This window comes from Empidonax traillii, unplaced genomic scaffold (assembly GCF_003031625.1).
Source record: "Empidonax traillii isolate 1590-97213 ecotype Southwest subspecies unplaced genomic scaffold, ASM303162v1 scaffold201:size1909950, whole genome shotgun sequence".
Taxonomy (NCBI): domain Eukaryota; kingdom Metazoa; phylum Chordata; class Aves; order Passeriformes; family Tyrannidae; genus Empidonax; species Empidonax traillii.
Window position 1 is genome coordinate 1,282,824 of NW_020955394.1, and position 22,200 is coordinate 1,305,023.

The window sequence follows — 22,200 nt, forward strand, 5'->3', positions numbered from 1 at the left end:
TGAAAACAGTAGTGGGGATAATCACAACACTGCTCCATGGTATTTTAGCAAAAACTATCAGGAAGATTTTTATCCAGGAGCTAATAATTGTTATGTGAACTGTGTGCTGAGCCCCTCTGAGCTGGCCTCTTCACAATGATTTTGAAGACCCTAGAAGATTTTGTATGTCATGGTTCTATTTCTTTCCCCACAACTTCTTATTATGTGGATAAGAAAAACAGTGTCGCTATCTGAAAGTGAGACTGAGAGATATTGGATTATCTGCTTAAAAACAACTGGTATTTGCAATCAAGCTCCTTCCATGACCTTTTCATAGGCTTTTGTTAAGTTGTCATTAAGAGCATTAAAGCAAATCCTCAGCTTGAGCCGAGCCCTGAGCTAAGGAAAACCAGGAAGATTCCTTTCAGAGAAGAGTTTGGGGGCTGGTTACAGGATGGAATAGAGCATGAAGTGATGAGAGGAGGGCAGGACTTTGCACACTCTGCAGTCAGGACACAACTCTATGTTAGAAATCAAGGGCCTCCAACCTTTCAGGGGAACCCAAAACTGCAGGGCACAAATGAGATATGAAGCTTTCAGAGTTCTGTATCCAGTTAGAAAAAAGGCTGATGGTACAGTGCTATCACATCTCCTAAGTGACACCCTAGAAATGGATTAAGAGAGAAAGCTGGAGAAGAAGAGAGACTCCTGCAGTCCAACTCCTTCGCACTCTTTGGCAAAGCAGCACCTGCATTTCAAGGTCTTCTGGACAGCTTCAGTTTATCTGTATGTTCATATGGCCAGTGAAAAATATTTTTGTGCAGTAGCTCTCATGACAAACAGAGTTCTTGTTTATATTCTCATTTCTAGAATTCCTATCAGGAGGAACTCTTACTGTTCAAGGACACTTACAAAAACTATTTTTGGGTATGCATTTACCTTTCTGCTTAACAGTGCTTTGCATTAAACTCCGTCTCATAACCCACCACAGAGCACAACCCCATTGTGCAGTCACCATTAGCACATTTCAGGTGGAAAAAACTTCTATTGTGCAGAGTTTCAGTGTTTTTTCTTTAGAAATTAGACCCCATATTTACTGCTCCCGAGATAAGATTTTTCCTTCCCTACTGGAATGCAGCACTGCACACTGAGCTAAGTCTCATCTATCAGCTCTTGTGAGAAAGCAGGCAAAGTACACAATTCCCACATTCCTCTTGTGACAAGACTCTTACAGTAGCACTGTGAAAAACACCCATTTTCCTACACAGAAACTGCAGGACAGAGTTCAAGAATACCATCAAAACACTAAAAAAGCTCTTTTTTCTCTAGGCAAGTAGTTAAGGCCTAAAATCTCTTCTTTACCCTTTAGTACTCATGTAAATAAAACCTTAAGAGTTTTAAGTACTGTTTTCTTATCCAAGTGGAAACTAAAGTAAGCAAAAATAAGCCAAACCCAAGTTTTTGTTTTCTTTTATTTTCTTAAAGAACCTGAAATTATATTTAAGCTTTGGGACATATTTCTGGACTTTGCAGAGGAGTTTGTCTTGTGTACAAGGTTGAATTTTACTGCAGATGCTTAACTCTCCTTTACACACAGGTTGGTTTACACAGGGACTTTAAATGAACAAAAATAACTTTCACTCTGTCTTTGAGAGCCTTTTCCATTACAGAATTTTATCAAGAAGACTTTCAAGCTGAAGAATTCCTGGTTTGATGCCCAGGAAGAACAGAAAGGGGAAGAGGTAGGAGATAGCCTGTAGCCACCTTTGTTTCCTTCCTACTCCATCTCCACAAACACAGCTGAGAATGATCCCAAAGGTACCAACTCCCCAAAATGCCAAAGGTTCAGAGTCCCTGAATGCAATATAAATCCCAGTGATTCAAATCTATCACTGGATTCAGATAATAGCAGAATCAAACAATCATATTCTACAGTTCCAAGTCAGGAAAGCACTTGGGTATAAGACTAAATCCGTTCCTATCATGGAATGCAATTAAACATATACTTAAAATTAAAGATGGCTGTAACTGTCCTTCATGAACAAAGGTGCATTCCTGAACTCAGGCCCTCTTAGTCTTAGAAAAACCTTAAAAATGCAAATTTTACTGTTGCAACGGATCTAAATCCTCTTAAAAATTTCTACTATAGACCTAAGTGGCTATAAAACTTTAAAATTAGTTTAATCTCTTTTTCTGACCTCAAACACAGGTTATTTTCCACTAGCACTGGAGCAGATCTACGATACTCAATGTTCCATGAAAAAAGCCATGAGTGGCCCTGGGACAGCAAATGTTATGGAAAAAAACTCCAGCTCCGGATAGGACTGCAAAACACGTGTTTAAAAGAAGAAAAAATAAAAGGAATCCGCACTATAGGGTGCTCTTAAAATATTCAGTGTTCAAAAACAAATTTCCTCCAACCTTGAAAGCCCTGTGAAATATTACACACCATAAAAATCTTGGCCTACTAACTAGTTGCTCTAAAACATTGGATATGTCTTCAGAAATTTTTCCCCCAGCTATGTAGAATCTCATAAAGTGTTCTGTATTTCCCATTCAAGAGCAAGGCAGAACTGTGCTAGCACAAAGCACATTTGCTGTACTTCACTAAAAGTTTACCTAATTTCAGAGGCTAAATTTGCATGTCAGCTTTCAGAGGAAACACTTCTGGGTCAGCAATACACACAATGAATGTCATCTGACTATTATTTACCCTACACTCACTAACACCTCCAGTGCACTTACAAAGCAATTACTTTGATTGATACATTTTCATATTTTCTCTCACAAACTGCCTTCGCACTCACCTGAATTATGCTTGGGCAATCAACTTCTAGTGAACCCTAAAAAGCCTAAATCCTGCTGCTACTGAAATTACCTGTATGAATCTTGCCCACTTCATCAGGAATAACAGCCTTGGATGGAGCACCAGCCTGAGACATTTTGGCACTCGGTGTGATCCCCCAACCTGCCCTCTGACACTGCCCCTTCTCTCACAACCTTTCAAAGCTATTACCTCTCCTGCTTCCTACCAGCCCCTCTTCCTAGGTGGTAGCAGCATCTGGCAGGATTTAGATATTCTTACCGACATCTGGTAACCCCCTTAGAGGGGTTCCCAAACAAGACCCCTTCTCGTCCCACTCTTGCTACAGCTCTGTCGGGTTCTGTTTAGTTCTCTGGCTGTCATCTCAAAGAGAACTTGATCTTTTTTCCAGCTGCACAAGTTTAAGGCTAATATTTTTCAAAATCAGGCACTTAAAGCAAGGAAACTATATTTAGGCAATTAATGATTCCTAGACTGAATTCTGTAGTCGACCCCCAACAAAGACTTGGTTGGTGTTCATTAGGGCAGTTCCACAATTCAGCACTGTTAGCAGAGACTGTTTTGCCCAACTATGGTAATTACATTTTCACTTTACTGAATAACTGTGCTATATCACCAAGGACTCAGACATTTATCATCATAAAGTACATACAAACGCAGGGAAAATATACACACTTGGAAAATACAATTTCATCAGAAATTAAAGAAACTATGCAGGAATTCTTATCCTTAGACCTGAAGTCCAATTAAAAGCACTTATTGTCCATTCATGGGCACCTGGGGATGTGTAGGCAGAGTACAAAAGTCATGGCACTTATTGAATGACCCTTCCTCAATATACCTTCCTGTGTTCCAGGACCAGAAGTAGCCCTTAGACCATCATGCCTATTTCCTCTAGTAGTGCTCTCCTTTCCACCTCATCCAGCACTATTATATAGTTTTTGGGATGAGATGAACAAGTTGCAAGCAGAATTCACCAGAGTTTTAAGCAATGGCCAATATATATTTTCTATTCTTTCATCCATTCCTCTGTCATTAGCTTTGATTTGCCTTTATGGTCAGCACCCAGCAAGTGTGCTGGTGTTCCCATGGAACTACCCACCAAAACTTTACTCATCTTTCTTTGAGTGACACTCTTCAAGGTACAGCCATGTCTGTAAGTCCCTCTTTAGAACTACTTGCTCTGTGTGTACATTTATTCTGCAAATATCAATTCTGAACATCCTTTGCCCTCATTTAGCTATTAAAAACGACTTGTGTAATCCTGCTGAAACTCTTTGCAGAGCTTTAGATCCAATCAGCCTGTACAAATCTTCAGTTCTTCAAAGCTGTAGTCAACTAACTGCTCACACTCTTTTTGAGAACCTCTATAAACATGCTGAGCATCACAAATACCGGAACAGTCTCTGGGGCTCCTTACCCTCTCTACATTGTAAATTTGACCACTTGTTCCTCTCAGTCACTCAGTCAGGTGTCAACCAGCGAGCTCACCTCTTCCTTTACCCTATTAGATTATGTTAAACTTTGCCTAGGGAACTTCTTCACGGTTTTTTTTGGTGTTTGTTGTTGTTGTTGTTTGGTTGTTTGTGTTTTTTTTGCAAATTGAAGTAGAAAGTATTTGAAATTTTACTTTCACACAATCCATCCTAACCCTCCCTGAATTAGGAATTCAAAGTAATATCCTCAAATTAGCAAAGCTGTGAGAGAAAGAAAAGCAACACTGTAAACCATTTCAATTTATGTTCACTCCTCCCTCCCTGAACACTGTAGGTTACATCTACATCAGAAAGTAGCACAGGGCCTTAGGAATGTGCTTTGAAAGAGACGTAGTAGGTACTGTGGTTCCAAAACATTTTCGATGAATGTTGGGATGAGGATTGCTTTGGACCACTTGGTGAATCTTGCCTGGACCCTTGGACATACTGTCCATTAATACTGGGAAAATAACAGGCACAGGCCCCAGGCACACCCTTCAGTTTAGGTATTGAGTTTTCAGGTTCCCAGGCTGTTAAAAAACACATAGCAAAGCATAATTAAGCTTTTGAAGTACATCTTTCAGCCCTTCTCACTTATGTCTGATCCAAACAAAAACTCTAACGTAGATGCACTTACTGTAAAAATCATAAAAGATTTTCCTTATATTATAAATACTGTCATTCCTTCCTCATAAAATACACCTCTACTCACTCCTTCAAGTTTTTGGAATCTACTATTAATGTCTTTTAGAACACAGAAAAAACCTAAAAGAAATGAAGAGCCAGAATCCTATGTATTAAACTGCTGTATTTCTTCACTGCTGTCTTCTGAGGGGTTAAGCGTGGAAGACAAAGAACAGCATCAAAGTTACATTTGGAATAGTGTGGGTAAATGAAGGAACAGATGGAAAATCAAAATCTTGATTTTTCTGGACCTGTTTCAGTTTCCAATACTGCCACCAAGTAGCTGGTCCACCTTTGTGAAACTTCTGTGCAAAAAGATACAACAGGTTTTGTGTATTTCTCGCAATTTTTTATCAGTATGTTATTATTAGAGAGCCAAAATGTATTCATAGGAATGCAGAATTTGGATGAGGATGGAGTTTCTACTTTTCAATGTCTCTGTGCCAAGATATTTCAGAGCTGCCATGTAAATTATAAACAACCTCAGCTTAGTGTGTGTCACTTCCACTCTCTCACCAGCAAGTGGCAGACAATGCACATTTTATACGTATTTCCAGTTTCCCCCCTATTTTACTTTAACTTAAAACTTTCAAAGGTTTTACAATAAATGGAGTCTGACAGTTTTAGTTTATTTTCACAATAATCACAAGGCAATCTTTTCTGCAAATACAATAAATGTTATCCAAGAGCAATTTGGAGCAATCAGTATTGATATTTATACCATGTGTGTTGATTGAAAAGCTCTTGGCTGTAAGAACGGAATATGAATCTATCCAGACTGCCATGAATATCTCCTAGTGTATACTCGTGTGGGAGCTATAAAAGTGAGTTTATTATAATTAGTGGAAAAATAGTTTAGTTATAAATTGAAAAGAGAAAAGAAAGCGATACCATCAGCTTCAGCGGTTCAGCTAACTTTTCTTAGTCTGTTCTTTGATGCTCTTCTGTTTATTAGGATACACTGCTCTTCAGCATTTCAAAGGCTTTTTTCAATCTCAATGTGATTTTTGGAGTGTGCAAGAAAAGCTTTCAAAAGGACAAAAGAATCAAATCAGTAACAATGAAAAAGAGAAAACCCCTTTACTCAACCGGCCAACGCTGCACAGAATATTAATCTTTACATCTTCAATATGTAGATTTATTCCCAGAGGAAACTATGGATTGAACAACTCTAAAAAGTACTTTAGGTTATTTATCCTACAGAAGAAAAAGAACACAAAAAATCCTTCAGAAGCCATTGCAGCCAAGAAATTCAAAAGTAATTTAGGAATTCTGCTGCTGGCATGGCACTAATACTCTTCACACACACAGACACCTTATTCATTAGATGGTTCATCTTGTGGAGAACTATTTTGTGGGCTAGTGAGAGGCCAAAAGATCAAATGTATCTGCATGACACCAGTGAGAAATCTGCGTGAGTAACGTCTGTGTAGAAGGAGAGGTATGGAAAACACAAAGACTTAGCTAATAATGTTTCACTCAGGACAGGCAGAGAAGTTGTCATCCACAGAGAAAACTCATCCTTGTCTCTGAGCAATCAGGAGGAGGGGCAGGGAGAAAGGTGCTCAGGATCTAGTCAAGGTCTCCCTGACACTAAAAGAAAGGTTCTTACAATTACTTTTACAGGTGACCCTAAGAGATCCTCAGCTGACAAAGTTACATTTGATCACTTTCCAACGGCACTTTCGCTCCAGATATTACCTGCAAGGATTTGCAGTGGGCTATTCCTCCAAGAATGCAAGAGATCATTCCTGTAAATCAACATGTATGACAATGACAAAAGGCTCTTGCACACTCACACTGCCTGTTTGTAAGAACTTTTGGAGGGCATAGAAATACTAGTATTTTTTTCTTATTCAAACTCTTGTTTGTCTGATGATTCACATGATGTTTTATCAGCATTCACAACAAAGTTCTCATCCACCTACGCTGCAAATGGACATATTTTAGGGTCACGTTTTATCAGACAAACATATTAGCATAAGGTGCTATAAGGTTCAATCTTCTGAAGTCATTTATCTTCTGAAGTGATTTATTAGTTTTTATTAAAGAAAAGGAGAACAGGAAAAATCTTAAGCCACTGCAAAAGTTTTTCTGCTTTTAGACTCACTGACATTTTAAGACATGCAAGCTCTATTTTATTCACAAACAGCAATACTTACTTCCTTGGCAATGACAGGAAATAAAGCAATTAGATAAATCATTTTTTAAGTCAACACTGGTGTCTCAGCATAACTAAAGTTTGGCTCACGAATATACACAACTCTGAAGCATTTGGAAATCTACAGTCCCATGTGAAAATATTAATTTATATTTAAATTGCTAACTGCTCACCCATCCTAACCATATTAATATTAACAGTGTGACATGAACTCTCTGCTGAATTTGAGATGTAGGTCAGTTATACAGGGAGTTGCCAAACTATAGTTGGAAAATATTACTTCATCAAAGAATTAGCCTTGGTACAACGGTGAATAGCAGAGCCACATGTCCTAATATATGTCAGCCTGGCGCCACTATTGTGTGCAGAGCTATTTGCATACATATATTTCTATCACTACCCTGGTTCAGTATCAACACCCCTCTGATCTGCACCTCCCAGCAGCACAAATGGGAGCAGCACTCTGGCTGCTCTGAGGTCGCTCTTTGCACTCAGTTGCAATGTTTGTGATTACCAGCACTTTCACACATCATCTTCACAAAAGGCTGAGCTCAGCTTATTGAATATTTGACAGAATATTGCTGCAGTGAGTTAAATCTTACTCTTTAAACTTAAAAGACAGCAATGATAAAATTAAAAGGAAAATATCTACCTTTCCAACATAAAGGACTGGAAAATGAAATGAAGCAGTGAACTGCTTAATGCATGTAACTTCTGATTAACATTAATGCTCCTTCACAGATGCTGAGCTAGAAAAATATCTGTAGTGCTCTCACAGCTCGGCAGTGTTCTTTGTTTTCGTGCTGCAGCTGCAGACTGATGGCTCTAAAAGGTAAGTTTACTTCACTGTCAGGTTTTAAGTTCTATTAAGCTATGGCTGGAGATTTCATTTTCAGTTTTAACAATAGTCTAGACATATGTGCATCTCAAACAGGGATAAGGAAAGTTCTCTGATGAGCAAGTCAGCTGGTCACGCTTGCTATTGCAGCAAGACAGTCCTGCACTCTCGTGGGCTTTCAGCTCCATAGCGGAGCCCTAGACCAGTTCATGAAAAGGAAAGCACTTTTAAAGGAAACTCTGAGCTGTAATTGTGTAAATTGAAGTGACAGGCAGAAAAGAAATAGGTCTGGTGTGGGTGACATGCCTAATAAAAAAAGACTAATGATCAATGATTTTCTGCCTTCACTGGTAATTTATTTCAAGATATAAGGTAAACTTCCGATTCCAACATTACAAGGAATGTCAGTGCAGTTCTTTGCTTACCTTTCACTGGACACTCAATCATAATATTTGCTCCAATTCTTGCCACGATTGTATCTCCAACAACTGCTGAGAAACTGCTGGCTTCCAGATTTGTCACATTTAACACAGAGGACAAGATGACAGGAATCTCTTTGAAATTAAAGGGATAATAAGTTTTAAAAGCTTTATTTGGCTTTTAAATATAGGTCCTGTATTTGAAATCATTATGTTTGGATCAGAATTCACTTTGCAAAGCAGCAGCCAGAAAATATGGGATAGATATGGATAGACTGAACTCACACTTGTTATGGTTTTAGAGCATTTAGAGCAACAAGACCATCTTATTGCTGCCTATTAAATCATGCAGAGTTTCATGGATTGCCAGTAAAATAAACTATTTCACCTGGCAGTGGGGATGGGTGCTTATATATTTATATTTATACACACACACACACACATCTATATATGTATGTACATATATATAAAAGCCCAATTCTGCAGATGCTACAGTCTTACCTGCACGCAGTAGCACTGATGTTTCTATATCAAACCCGAAGTCATTAACAACCAGGCATCCATATGTGCCAAGCTCCTTTCCAGTAGGATTTCGAATCTGCACTTTTCCAATGGTGTCCAGGGTCACCCTGCAGAATCAACAAGGAAACAGAGGGGTTACTACTCGGGGTCCAACCCCACTGAATCTTCTTGCAAGAGTTACAGATACGGCAATGAAAGTCCTTTTTCGGAGGTGGCTGTTCCAGAGCAGGACGCACAGTAACAGATCTGCCTCCTCTTTGGTGATAGATGGGAGATGCTCAGGGATACACACATGGAACATTCTTCAAATCTCCTTCCTCTACAGAGCTGTGTCCTAGTTGCAAGCCCTTGGAAGGACAGAGGGTTTGCTACTGCAAACCAGGATCCCTTGGGAACAACAGCACGAATAAATCAGAATACCACAATTAAAAGTATTAGGCTTGGCAAGAAATCGATCTCTCCACAGCAAGCTTGGTTTTCAGCAGGATTGGGACATTCAAAGGTGTACGGTCTGACTTCAAATTACTGTGGGGTTGGGATTGTTTGGGCTTTTATTAATATTCTTATTGAAGTTAAAATATTCCACTAAAATCTCACAGGTGTCTTGAATACCTGGCCTGCCCTCTGAGGGGCAAAATATTAGAGAGAGCATCACAAGCTGGGGAAGAGGCTGAAAATAAAAGTATTTCTCCCTTGTTACCTTTCTCAGTGCTAAAGTTCATGACTTGCCCTTTACTCACTGAACCCAAAAACCCTGCAGATCTGGTATTTTCCCACACTGAGTACACTTACAGAACAGATTCACAAAAAAATAAAATTAAAAATACCTGCATCTCAAAAAAACCAACCCCCTCTTGGGAATGGCTCAAGTACATCACTCTTTACAAACCCGACAGATAAACAGTCATTTACCTCGTCGCACTCTTTTTTCAGATGCAATGCTATTGATGTCACTGGCTTTTGAGTCCACACACATATATGTGGATTTTTCTACAAGAAATCTTACTGACAAAAAAGTACAAAATAAACCTACTTTGGTAATATATGCCTTAAGTGAAAGAATATCAGTCTGAGCTAAAATTAGGAAGCAAACACACTTCTGAATAAATAAAACACCATCATGTCCAAAAAAATCAAAGGATCACTTGCAACAAATTAATGGAAAATTATGCGTATTTCATAAAATAAATATAACTGGTGGGAGCTACATAGTTCCAAAAACATTTTCACTTTTTAAAATGGCTTGGTTTTGGTGTCTTTGCTTTAATTGATAGCTCTGCAGAAGTATATTTTTCTTGGCAGTGCATTTAATCAGTTAAGTATGTTGAGAAATATCCAAAAGCGCCTTTATCATTTCAGAATCGGTTTTTTCATTACTCAAGAGCCAGCTGTAATTCCAAGAGGCTCACACACAAAGTTAATGTTAATATTATCAGGTGAGATTCTAATTTATCAGCAATGAAGTAGAAGTATTTGCTCAGTCTTGAGCAAATACCTGACTATTACACACTCTTGATGTACTTGTTCCTCAGGTACAGCTCTCAGACATGATGCTAATATAGGTTTTTTTGCTTTGTATTTCACTGACCTCAACAGAAACATTTTAAACAATTGGGAAAAAAAATCCATACAAGCTCATTTTTTCTTTTTCAATTGAAGTTATGCAGTTTCAGTTATACCTAAATATTTACTCTGTTGAAGGATGGTGAGGATACCAGTGATATTTTTCTGTCGTAAAATGGTTAAGAGCTAAGACTTATTTTCATCTATACCATGGCAGAAGTTTTTAATGTGTTCCCACTGTATTCGGTATCTGAACGAATCCAATAGGGCTTCTAATTTGAGGATAAATCTGCCCTTTTTCTGACACAGATGAAATGCTTAAGACAGATCACAAAGTACAGTCAGGACATCCAAAGCACTTCACTCTGTAAAAAAAGTCTATCCTCCCATATAGTATCATGGAAAGGACAAATACTTGGATGTTAGTAAAGCCAAACAACGTGACAGACACTCGAAAGAACAAAAATAAATTACTTTACTAAAAAGATGGAAGGCCCAGTGGTCATGCTTATCTCATTTTTACAACAGTATGTTCTAATATTGCACAGCAGGGGGGATTTTCACAGTCAAAAGTGACATAACAAGTCAGTCAAAAGTAAAAGAGAAGCTATTTACTTACTTCTCAGAGGCTTTTAATGTCTCGCCATCTTTTGTCCAAGTATATTTCACTTCACTAATACCAGCTGTTTCACACAGTAGATTGACAGTCCGAGTGTTTTTGGTCAGAAAAACTGTATTTCCAATTCGTACGGTTACTGTTTTGTTGAGGGAAACTCGAGGAATTTCCTTTTGCCTCATAATAACTGGAACCTTCTGGTCAAACGTTAACTTATCGACTGTTTTTGTGCCAAAACGCTCGGATTCGTTTGGCGATTTGCCTGTGAGTTTTGAGGCAAGTTTCTCATCCTGGGCCCCCTTCCATTTTTCGGTAGTTGGTTGTGGAGGCCTAGATAACTCAGCAATCAACTGGTAAATGACCTGGGATGCCAAGTCATCACTGACTTCTCCCGTTTCAATGAGCTGACTCATGTTCCTCATCAGCTCCTCAAACTGCGCGGTGTCCATGCTGTAGGCGCCTTGCAGAACCGCCGCCTCCAGGCGCTTGTTCTTGAACTCACGGGAGCTGAAATCCTCTGCTGAATTACTCCCAAAGCCTTCAAGGTTTCGAAGGAATGGCTGATCATTTACTTGCCTGTCCCCCAGATAGAGCTCGTTCTTCTTACTCCACATTTGCCACATTTTGCTCATTTTATGCCATTTGGCCCCAAAGCTGTTGGCCTCGTTGTGATCTGCGTTACTGGTCTCGCTGGCGTGTTTTCTAAGGGCTGGTGGTTCTATCAGTCTGTTGTCAGTACCAATGAGTTTGAGTACAAAAGTTTCATGCACAGAGCCTGCAATACACCTGTACACCCCAATATCAGTAGCTTCCAGACAGTGTATTTTCAGCGAGCCTGACTTAGTGATGCCAAGTCTTTTGGAGTTCTGTAAGACTTGTCCATCTTTCTCCCAGCGGATGAGTGATTTCTGGAACCTGCGTACAGGGCACTTAATTACAACGGATGTTTTTGGAAGCAAGTAGGCTCGGCTCCCTATGGTAAAATTAATGCGCTTCTCTTGTCTCGTTTGAATATAGACTCGATGAATACTGACAATCTGAGGTCCATGGGCAGAAAACTTTCCTGGAAGCTTAGGTTTAATCTCTGCAAGAAAACAAAGTGTTGAAAAGCATCTAATCATTGGCAGTCATGCTTAGAAAATCTGCTTTTCACAGAATACTTCACAGAGCTTTTCCTGACTTTGTTCAGGTCAGACTGCAACATGCAGAGCTTTTATCTGAGTCTCAAAAATGCAAAAATATGAACAACATGAAACCATAACATTCCCCTGCTCCAGCCAAGAATTCTATTGCTTCTCTCTCAAATCTCTTAACAATAAAAGGATACAGGCAACATATACCTATATGAAGGATGTAGATGGTACACTCATTTGTAAATGTATGTCTACGTGCATTATATATTATTCCATATATATGATCCTATTATGGTTATATTACCTATATATTTCCTAGTGCTGCATCAGAAAGGCTAGGCATGATGGGAATGAAAAAAACTGAATCAAAAAAAATGTGAACACATTGTCAGTTTCCCCACATTTGAGCACTGTTGAATGCAGAATGACCTAAATGAAACAAAACCTATTCAGAAAGCAAAGTTCCCCTCAACTGTGATTTAAATTGTTGGCTGGCCCTGCTGGTTGTCTGAGTCAAGCCAAACTGATAGCAATGCAGGAGGTGACAGAAACAGTCAGTGAAGACACAGTACAAGCAGAAGGCAAAGCCATCCCGTAATCATTGGCTGAGGGTAATTTCTTCGGGTTGAAAGATGAGTTGCTCACAGTGTTGTGCCAAGAGAGTAGGGAGAGAAGCGAGGAAATAGAGAAATAAGGCAGAAGTTTGAGAGGCTGAATACAGCAGTCAGATGGACTAACAAAAGTTTCATGCAGGTTGGTTACAGAGACACTGGGTATCACAAAGCTCCTCCTGCACTGTGCTGCAGGCACCTGGATGTTGGAAGCTTTCTAGGGAGCTGCCTGGATGAATACCACCAAAAAGCAGGCTTTCCCAGCAGTGCCTGGGTAGGCACGCTGGAGACTGCAATGTTTTGGATACCACTGTGCTGACTCACTACTGGCAACCGCTGTGCTCTGCTTTGATCAGCAGAACTAATCTGACTGAGAGCACTGGGCAGGTAGGGAACAAAGAACTGCAGGACAAGGTGTGGAGCAAGGGCATGAACTTCTGAGTTCTTGTGTGCAAGTGACATTGGCCAGATGGGAAGAGTCAGGAAACACTGATGTTGGTGCTAGAAAACAACTCAATTGTGTTTAGTGACCCAGCCTTTTGGTATGTGACAGAGAGAAAACTCAGAGCCTGCAGAATGAGCTGATGAGCCAGGAAATGGACACATAGATCCAAACACATCTCAGCATGTCTGAATATGAAATCAGTACTGCTATTCCATTTGGTGGGTACTCAAATATAAAGACAACTACATTGATGGCACACAAATGATATCTGAAAAGCTGCACGCCTTTTATATATACGTGTGCTTCATATACATTGTGAAGAAATAGGTGAAAAGCTAAATGCTTCAAGCATTCAATAAGTGTGTACACTGTAGGAACTACACCCTAGAGTGCGTTCTCATGCTTATAAAACAAAATGGTTATTTTCAATGTTTTGGGTAATGAGTTCAGACCTGTGGGGATATCATGGTTTCAAAATTACACAGCTTTTAAATTGGGATTTGTTATCCAGATACATGGTTCCCTCAACCATTTCACATGGTACAACAAATAAATTGTTTCAGGCACTCAGTATACAAAAATTATTAAAGTAGCGTCCTGTTTTTAATAAGTTATTGGACCCCAAATATTTATTTTCAGGGAAGCATTCCAGTGTTAAATCTTCCATTTCCAAAATCCAACTTGCAGACACAGTAAGTGTAACTTTAAACACACAAATTAAAATACTTCAGGCTGTGGTCTGTTTACACTAGTTATTCCAACATGGAATTAAACCCAGCGCATACTTATAAATATGTTAACAAGTCTCATCCATTTCATTTTTTAAAAAAAGACAGACCACTAACTCTCATTAGCAGTTCAACACTTAAGGGTGTGTGTAGTTTTACTGGTGACTGGTGAGCAAGGTTCGGTGTGAAACAAAGTTCAGAGCTGTGGATGGCAGGCCATACAAATACACAAGGTCATATGAATGTATGAGGCTACACAAGTGTGCATTCTCTGCATCCTTAGTGTCATCCAATCTTGCAGCTGCTGAGGTAAGAGAGGGTGAGAGTAAAGGTAAATCTTACTTGCTGGAGCCACTGGACCTCATTATCACCTGATACAAATCCATCTGCATCTGTGACCTCTAATAGTCCTGAACAGCTTCAGCTGGTTTCAGGTCCTGGTGACCTCAGGGCTAGACTGCTGTTATTTCCTATTTCTCAGAGCCCAGAGTCAGGAATGTTTCTACTTAATAAGCACTATTAAGTCAGAAAACAGCTACGATTACTGGTCTCAGGGTAAAAGCTTAAGTCTAAAATGACTCAGCACTGTCATGAGACAGTAAAAAAGAAGGCACTCGTTAGAGCCACAGAAGCATCATCTCAAGGAGGCACAGTCAGAAACTCCTCTCAAAGGTAAGAATCCCCAACAGACACCCCCCACACCCCACTGCTCCTCACCCAGTCCACATCACTCCATGTAGAGCTCACTGAGCTCACTGCCTGCCCATCCTAAGGCCATCCTGTGTTCCTGCCTTCTACCCACTCCCACCTCAAGGCAGCCTGAACCCACAGCTGCAGGAGGAGGAGATGCCTCCTCTATGTTCCTGTGAATCCAAAGCCTGCTGCCGCTCCTGCCCTGGCTCCTTCTGCAAGACCCAAACTGGAGCTACGGGTAGGGATGTGCCTCACACCTTCCCCTGCCCTCCTGGCAGGAGAACTGCCAGGCAAATCTGAGCTGCGAGGGCTCCCTCACTCCAAAGGGTTGTGGACGTGGAAGAAGAGGACAGTGATTCTCTTTGTGACTTTGATCTGCACCCATCCAGTCTGATGGCTTCCCTCTGCAGTCCACTGTCCTGCTCTCTTGGCACTGTGCTGGAAGCTGACATTGTAACTTTTATATCAGTCTGAGCTAAGCAATTTTCAAATCAGCTACATTGCCATTCAACTATCCACAATTAATTAAATTCAGATAGATATGCAGCTCAAAATATTTTATTAAACCTTATGCCAAGGACATTCCTGAAAGTCCACAGGGCTTTATTTAAAGTGGAGTTTTGAACCTCAGGATTTTGGCATGTTAATCTGAAATGCAGGCCAGGAAAAGAAGTTTTATATTATGTATGAATCAGTAATTATTCTATTTCTTATTTTGTTTTGCAAATAATTTTTAAAGCAAAGCTTCAAAATATATAAAGTAGCTATTTCTTGACAGCACTATGAGTTGGCTCAAAACATATCTATCTGGTCTGTGATCAAAATCAGGACATTGATGAAGGCTTTTGGTTTTCCCCAAACTCAAAAATAAAAGCTCTGCTTTCTTCCTTTCTTCTAAGCACCCTGCTCCCCAAACCTGCAAACCAATGCTCTCCTTTATGAAGGAAGGGGAGCACAGGTTCAGACACAAGGATCCTGCATTCAGAACTGTTTATTCTAAATTAGAGTGTGCGACTGAACATACTCTGTATCAGTGAGGTATTTCCACTGATGTTACACACATGCAATTAGTGAAGCTACCATCGGTATCATAACCCAACTGTACCCAAACTGTACAATTTCCATTGACAGCCTTTCTGAAAAGATTCTTATATAGCCAGCAACTAAATATTGAATCTTTTGAGTTTCTCTACTGTCTTTACTTACTGCGAAGCTCATGAGACTGGGATCCCAGTTTCTACAAGGAAAGATAGAAATTATACTGAAAATTATCACTGGCACAGAGTTTCAGGTTTTGTATTCCACCATGCTAAGCGAAATGTCCAGTGTAATACACATGTACAGTGAAAAGACAAGGCAGAACTGGATTCTTATCTTTTCTACTGTCTTTTATAATTTATAGTCAATTTATGATTTCTTTTATTTTTTTAGTTGGAATAGTGTAAAGGATAAAGGAAAAATCAGATCAAATATGGGTAAATATGAGGGTGAGAGCTATGTACCTTAAAATGTATTAAAAAACTGCTTCTTGAGATCATAACCTTTGTTTCTAACTGGCAGGGAAAAAAAATCATGTTATTACTGATCCAGTAATCATGACAGTTTGTGCCAGATTCGTAATGTTGAGTAAGTGTAGGCAGATGAGTGAATTTATGTGTATACAGATTTCTCTTAATAAATAGATCATTCCAAATCAGCAAGAAATTAGATAAAGTAACATACTTACTGTTACAGGCATTCATCTGACAAGACCTTACAAGCAGTGAAGGAGACAGACCACTACACATTGATCCATTTAATGTGACATATTGGCCCTTTGCTGTTAGGGTTTGGCAGGCAAGTTTCCTTCTCTGGATTCCAACACCACAGCTTACTGAGCACTGTGAAAGGAAGGATGCAGACAAGCTAAGCTCGGTGTCCCACACCACACATGTTAATTTTAAAGTAGCTTGTTTTGTTGTGGGTTTTTTTGATTTTTAGTTCTGATAGGGAGTGCACAGGCTCAACTTCATATGAATCCTTGTGTTATCTAGTTATTAAACTACTTCCACTTTTCCAGAAAATAAAAAAGAGTTTTTCCAGAAAGCAATTCAGGAATTAAAGTAAGAGAGCAGTATTTCTTTATGGCCAATCATGGGTAGAAGAGAGCAATGAGAGCTAGTAGGAGAGAAACAACGCAGCAGGTTCTAAAACAGGCTTTGTCAAGTCTCTCAGCCTTCTCTCTGATCTCATATTGCCTTGACCTGTAATTGCAGCTTCTAAATTCACTTTTCTAAATCTTTTTGAATGAGGAGTTGTAGCAAGCTTGCACTAAACGTGAAAGGAGGAGGAGACATGCCAGAATAATGTGAAGATTTGCTTTTTGGAAGTTGCACCATAAAATAATTGATAGGTAAACATGTCTGGTAGAATGAATGCAGTGCATTATGGTCTGTCCTTCAGTAACTGAAACACCACTCAGGGTAGGGGGCTGTGATCAGTCTGATTTAAAGGCATGGATGAACAGCAACTGCATGTACAGTTTAGTGCAGACACATGCCTTGTGAAACCTTCAGCTGTCAATTTATTGCTCCAAACCAAAGCTTATTCACCCCAGCAGAAATCTTTAGGGCTCATATTGCAGTTGAGGGTTTTGGTTCACCATTGCTGAGGTTCGCTCACCTTGGACCATTCTCCAAAGACCAACTGAGGAGGACAATCAATTTTTGCACATGGTTTACTTGTCGGCAATTTAGGTTCCTGGCAGGTGTCATCAGAGTGTTTCAGGAAACTTCCATCTGTCAGCAGCTGCTTACAGTACACTTTGCGGGTCTGAATCCCTCCTCCACAAGTACGTGAGCACTGAGGAGAAGAAAACATAGCACGAACACCTGCATGGACATCTGTGCTCACATTGCTATGGTATTCAAACATTGCAAGTTTTGCCCTCCCCCATCTGAAAAATGACATCTACTTTCAACTAAAAATCAAGCAGCACAGAAAATTCTTCTGCAAAAATATTTAATATGTTAGAGACGATGAGAACTTGAGTTCAGAAGTCAAATCTACCACCTAGATGCAAGCAAGTAATAAAAATCGTCAAGAAAAACATGCACAGATACGCCTATGTCCCTCACTAGTTAACACATCTGTTGGGACCTTAGGAAACTGCACTGGAGACAAAAAGAAAAAAAAAAAAAAAAGAGAAAAGAGAAAAAAAGTCAAAAGGAAAAAGAAGAAAAAAAGCAGTTTATTGTGCTTGTAGAGCATAGAGAGATGATGTTTGGAGTAACTGACATCCTTCTGAAATCTTAAAAAGGACATCCTGTGACTACCCACTGGCACAACAGACAAAACCAGGACTTTTGACCCTGGGTTAGTTTGTTCTAAGGGCATAAGCTGGAACACATGGAGAAGGTGGGGAACTACCTTCTGTACTAGAGCGTTTCAAGCCCCTGTCCAGAGGACCACATTTAACCTTCTTCTGTAACCCAGTCATACCTGTTGCCATTCCTCAACGTGCCAAACAGGAGGACAATCAATCTGGTTACAAGCTTGTAATGAATGAGGCTTTTGGTCTTCGCACTCTTCAGCAGCAACAGCGGATCCTCCGGGCCGCTGGCAGGACACGTCTCGTGTCTGAATCCCAACCCCGCAGGTTGCCGAGCAGCGTCTCCAGGGGCCGCTTTGCCACCTGTTCCAAAAACACAGCCAAAGGATCACCTTTGAGCAACACACCTCAGACTGGGCAAGGAGCAATCCTACCCAAACAGGGCCTAGCAAAAAACACAACTGCAGGCATCGATCGATGGCTGAAACGCCCCTCTGTCTGGCTGTAACACAGAATTATACACTGGATTAAAACCTGCAGGTGACAAGCAAATGCAGAAGTTATTAACAAACAAAAGAGAAATTTTCAGACAAATTCAACTCCAGCATTTCCTTTCGGAATGCTCCTCTTAAAAAGCAGCCTGTTGGCAACCTGCTGACGTTTACATTTATAAATGTAAATATGTAAATAGATCTTTCTTACATTTGCAAAACTTCCTTTAAATGTGTATATGTTTTCTATAAAACATCCTGTTCCTGTTAACTTCTTGCCTACATTTAGCAATAGCAGGTTTCTGCAAACACACAGAAACAATATGCAAAGGATCAGGGATGTCAGAGATCAAAAGTGGGTAAATAAGGCAGTGCATGTCAGAATTTCACATATGGCTGAGGTTTTCTCGGATTTGGACTGGATTAGTTCTTTCCCCAGAATCTCCAAATAAACATAAGAAGCCGTAAGAACTATGTGGGGCTATCAACGAAGCTTTAAATGAAGGTACCTTTAAAAATCCTGATTTCATTTTTTTCCCATTTAGTAAGGATAAAAAGTAAATATTATCTGTTTTTTTTTCATGAAGTATCCTCAAAATTTTCTTTCTACCACTAGAAGAGTTAAGGTTGGTTTTCCAGCTCTGGCAAATATTCAACAGGGAAGAGATTTATTTCAGAAAATGTCCCCTATTTTATTAGCGGGATGTGAAGAGTGGAAAAGGAGTGAACAAGACCAAAAAAACAACCCAATCCCAAAACCTTGTTAAAAAACAGAAGTAGTGAAATTTCATCCCAAAGCATGACCACGGTTCTGCAATCTGAACCTCTTCTGAGAAAGCCAATGTTTATGTAAGTCATATTAACCCCTTCTTTGCCACCACATGGTTTCATTATTACAGTGTACCTCGGAGGGCAAAGCTTCACGTTGCAAGTACGAGTCATTGGTGGTGGCCTCTTGGAACTGTCACACAGGGTTTCGTTGACACCTTGTTTTGTCTCCACGTGCAGACACATTGCAATGGCTTCCTGCGTTCCTGAATTTGAAAGGAAAACGCTCATGAAACAGTGAAGGTGGAAGAGATTTCTGCAAAGCTTACTCCTGAACAGTACTCAGTAAAAAAGCTCAGGACACCGAATTAGAAGGCTTAAAAGTAACATTTCAAAAAGGAACACAGAGACAAGGTTTACATATTTGATGCTCAAAAGATATTTGTGAATCATATCTTGAACTTCTGTGATATTTAAAAGGCTTGATTCGACATTCTACCTCTCTGAAAACCAACATAAAATAGGTTTGTCTGTCAAGACACTATCAGAGGCTACATCTGCTGGTTCTGTAATGGTCCTAAGCCAACTACTACTTTCATTGCCAAAATCAAGGTAAAAGTGATTCCTTCTCACTTAACTTGCCTTTAAGCTAAAGGTCTGCAAAAATTGTTATTAAAAACTGCAGAAAACCTGCAAAACTCTAGTCAGGAGAAGGGTTGTATGTTTAGTCAGCCATTCTCACAGTGGCCAAGAGATGCAACAGTTTTGCTGAAGGCAGCAAATCTGACCCAGCCTAAAGCTTTCCTCACTCGTGACCATTCTTGGCACCTTCTGATCTGCAGCTACCTGGATCTTATTACTGAAGCATGAAAGATTACTAATACTCAAATTTCTATGAGTCAAAATGAAATGTAATATAAGTTTCCCTTAGAACAAGTCAGCTTAGTGAATACACATTTTGTGAACTACTTCTATTTTAAACCTGTATAATTATCCAATTTTATATATCGTATTTTTTTAGTATGGAAACCTTGCTCAGTTTCAAAGCTCACTCCCATGCACATGAAATACAAGAGGGTTGCGATGTGCCTGGGGGATTTTATGTATCTGGGATGTTCTATATACGCAACGCTAATAACCATAACCTTAGAGAACAAAAAAAGCACTGAAATCATAAAATATACCTATTTTGTTGTTTCCAGGTAAAAAGAGTTACAGTTTCAGAGAATTTAAATCCATTTCATTCTTATTTTTCACTTGTCTCCAGTGATTTTGTAAGCAACTTATTTTCAGCAGCAGGTTATATTTCTTTTCTTATGATTAGTTCCTGAAGTTTCAAAGAGAGCTGCATTTTTAACTGGAAACCTTCACTAACCACTTCATAGTATCACCTATGGCATTACCTCAAAACATCACCACAAAAGCTCCTACAACTATCCCTGATTCTGTCTCAAAAGCGCACAATGAGCAGTTTCTTGTCACCACTGACCATCAGCCATTCTGATCCCAGCAGGCTCCATGAAATACCCTACACTCAGAGTTCTGCCTCCATTTCTTTCCTGTACACGAGCACTGTCATTCTTTTCATAAACCAAAGCTGTTCCTTCTGTCTATGAATAATTCTGATTTAGCCCAGCGTCTCAGCCAGCCCAGGCCACAATCCCTCGCTGCAACACTCGAGCCAGTCCAGCTACTTCAGACACTTCACAAGGGTAAACCAGCAGCGATTTTCAGAATAACAGAGATTCCAATTTCTTTCAGGCTCTCTGGTACACCTCGAGATCCCCTCTGGGACTCATTTTCAGTTCAGAAAGACCTTGTTATATAAATGTTTTGACTACATCTACAAAGTGATGAATTTTTATAGAACAAAAGACCTGACCTTAAATATGATTGACAACCTATTCAGTTCTCTTGTATCAAAGTATTGATAATTACATTTAAATAGAACCCACACACTGTGGAAAAGCTATTTTACTAGTGAGGCTGAGAATAAATATTTAACAATTACCATGACTATAATGCAGACATGAAAACGCCCAAAGATGACAAACCAATAAATAAATTTTTTTTTCTATTGCAGACTGACAACCAGGGCAATCAGATGTTTTCTGTCCAGTCGATCCCCATGTGTTTGTTTAAACAGGAGCAGCTTCCCTTTCCCCTTACATAGGAAATGCAAATTCAACTGCCTACAGGAGGGAAGTAAGAATTTAGAAACTGCGTTCCAGCAGAAACAGAATGGCATTACCTCATGAGCAATCAAGACCATGTCAAGCATCCACATTATCTCTATTTTAGGTCAAAATCTACCCTCTGTGAGCAACCTTCAGCTTTGCTGACCTCACTGTGATCCTGTGGGAAAACTGCACTCCAAGATGCTGCTGCTGCTCTGGAACAGGTTGCAATAGGTAGTATCTTAAGTTCTCACACAAAGGAGGGGAACGAAGTGAGATTCCTTTCAGACCATCTAAACTGGCAATAATGCCATAGGAACTTTATACCTCGGTGTTATGGAAGCTAAACTGGTCAGCCAAATGAACAAAAGGCATGTCATACCAGGTGATGGGCTCTCACTGCAAATTGCCACCTGGAGTTCATTAAGCCATTCCTGCCTTTTAGCACGACCTGCGCAGCTTTAATTGTATTACGAGAAGAAAATGCTGATACGTGGTGTGTATTTCACTGGAGTCAAGTACAGAGCACAAATTGCAGTGGCAATTCCTCCCCACAGCAGCCTTGCTCAAAGAAAACTTACACTTTGTTTTGATGCTGAAAGTACAAAAGAAACACTAAAGAGTTGTTAAGTACCTACCGAACACTCCCTTCCTGTTCCTCAGTTCTCAGTTCGAGAGCTCTATTCAATAAATAACTGCATTTAATTGATGTTACATTTGCTTGAATGTCTTCACAATTAATCTCACCCCAAACTGTAATTTT

General features: G+C 39.7%; 1 protein-coding gene across 4 annotated transcripts in view; it reads right to left on the reverse strand.

Moving 5' to 3' along the window:
* The window catches only part of ADAMTSL3 (ADAMTS like 3), a 177,984-nt gene that overhangs the window by 15,315 nt on the left and 140,469 nt on the right, over positions 1 to 22,200 (reverse strand). For all 4 annotated transcript variants that reach the window (XM_027887039.1, XM_027887037.1, XM_027887036.1 and 1 more), the window contains 7 exons: positions 19,397 to 19,526; positions 18,172 to 18,364; positions 17,353 to 17,532; positions 16,418 to 16,571; positions 11,085 to 12,165; positions 8,882 to 9,009; positions 8,387 to 8,515 (listed from right to left, as the gene is read on the reverse strand). In XM_027887039.1, coding sequence (XP_027742840.1) covers positions 8,387 to 8,515; positions 8,882 to 9,009; positions 11,085 to 12,165; positions 16,418 to 16,571; positions 17,353 to 17,532; positions 18,172 to 18,364; positions 19,397 to 19,526 — 1,995 coding nt within the window. The remainder of the gene's footprint in view (positions 1 to 8,386; positions 8,516 to 8,881; positions 9,010 to 11,084; positions 12,166 to 16,417; positions 16,572 to 17,352; positions 17,533 to 18,171; positions 18,365 to 19,396; positions 19,527 to 22,200) is intronic.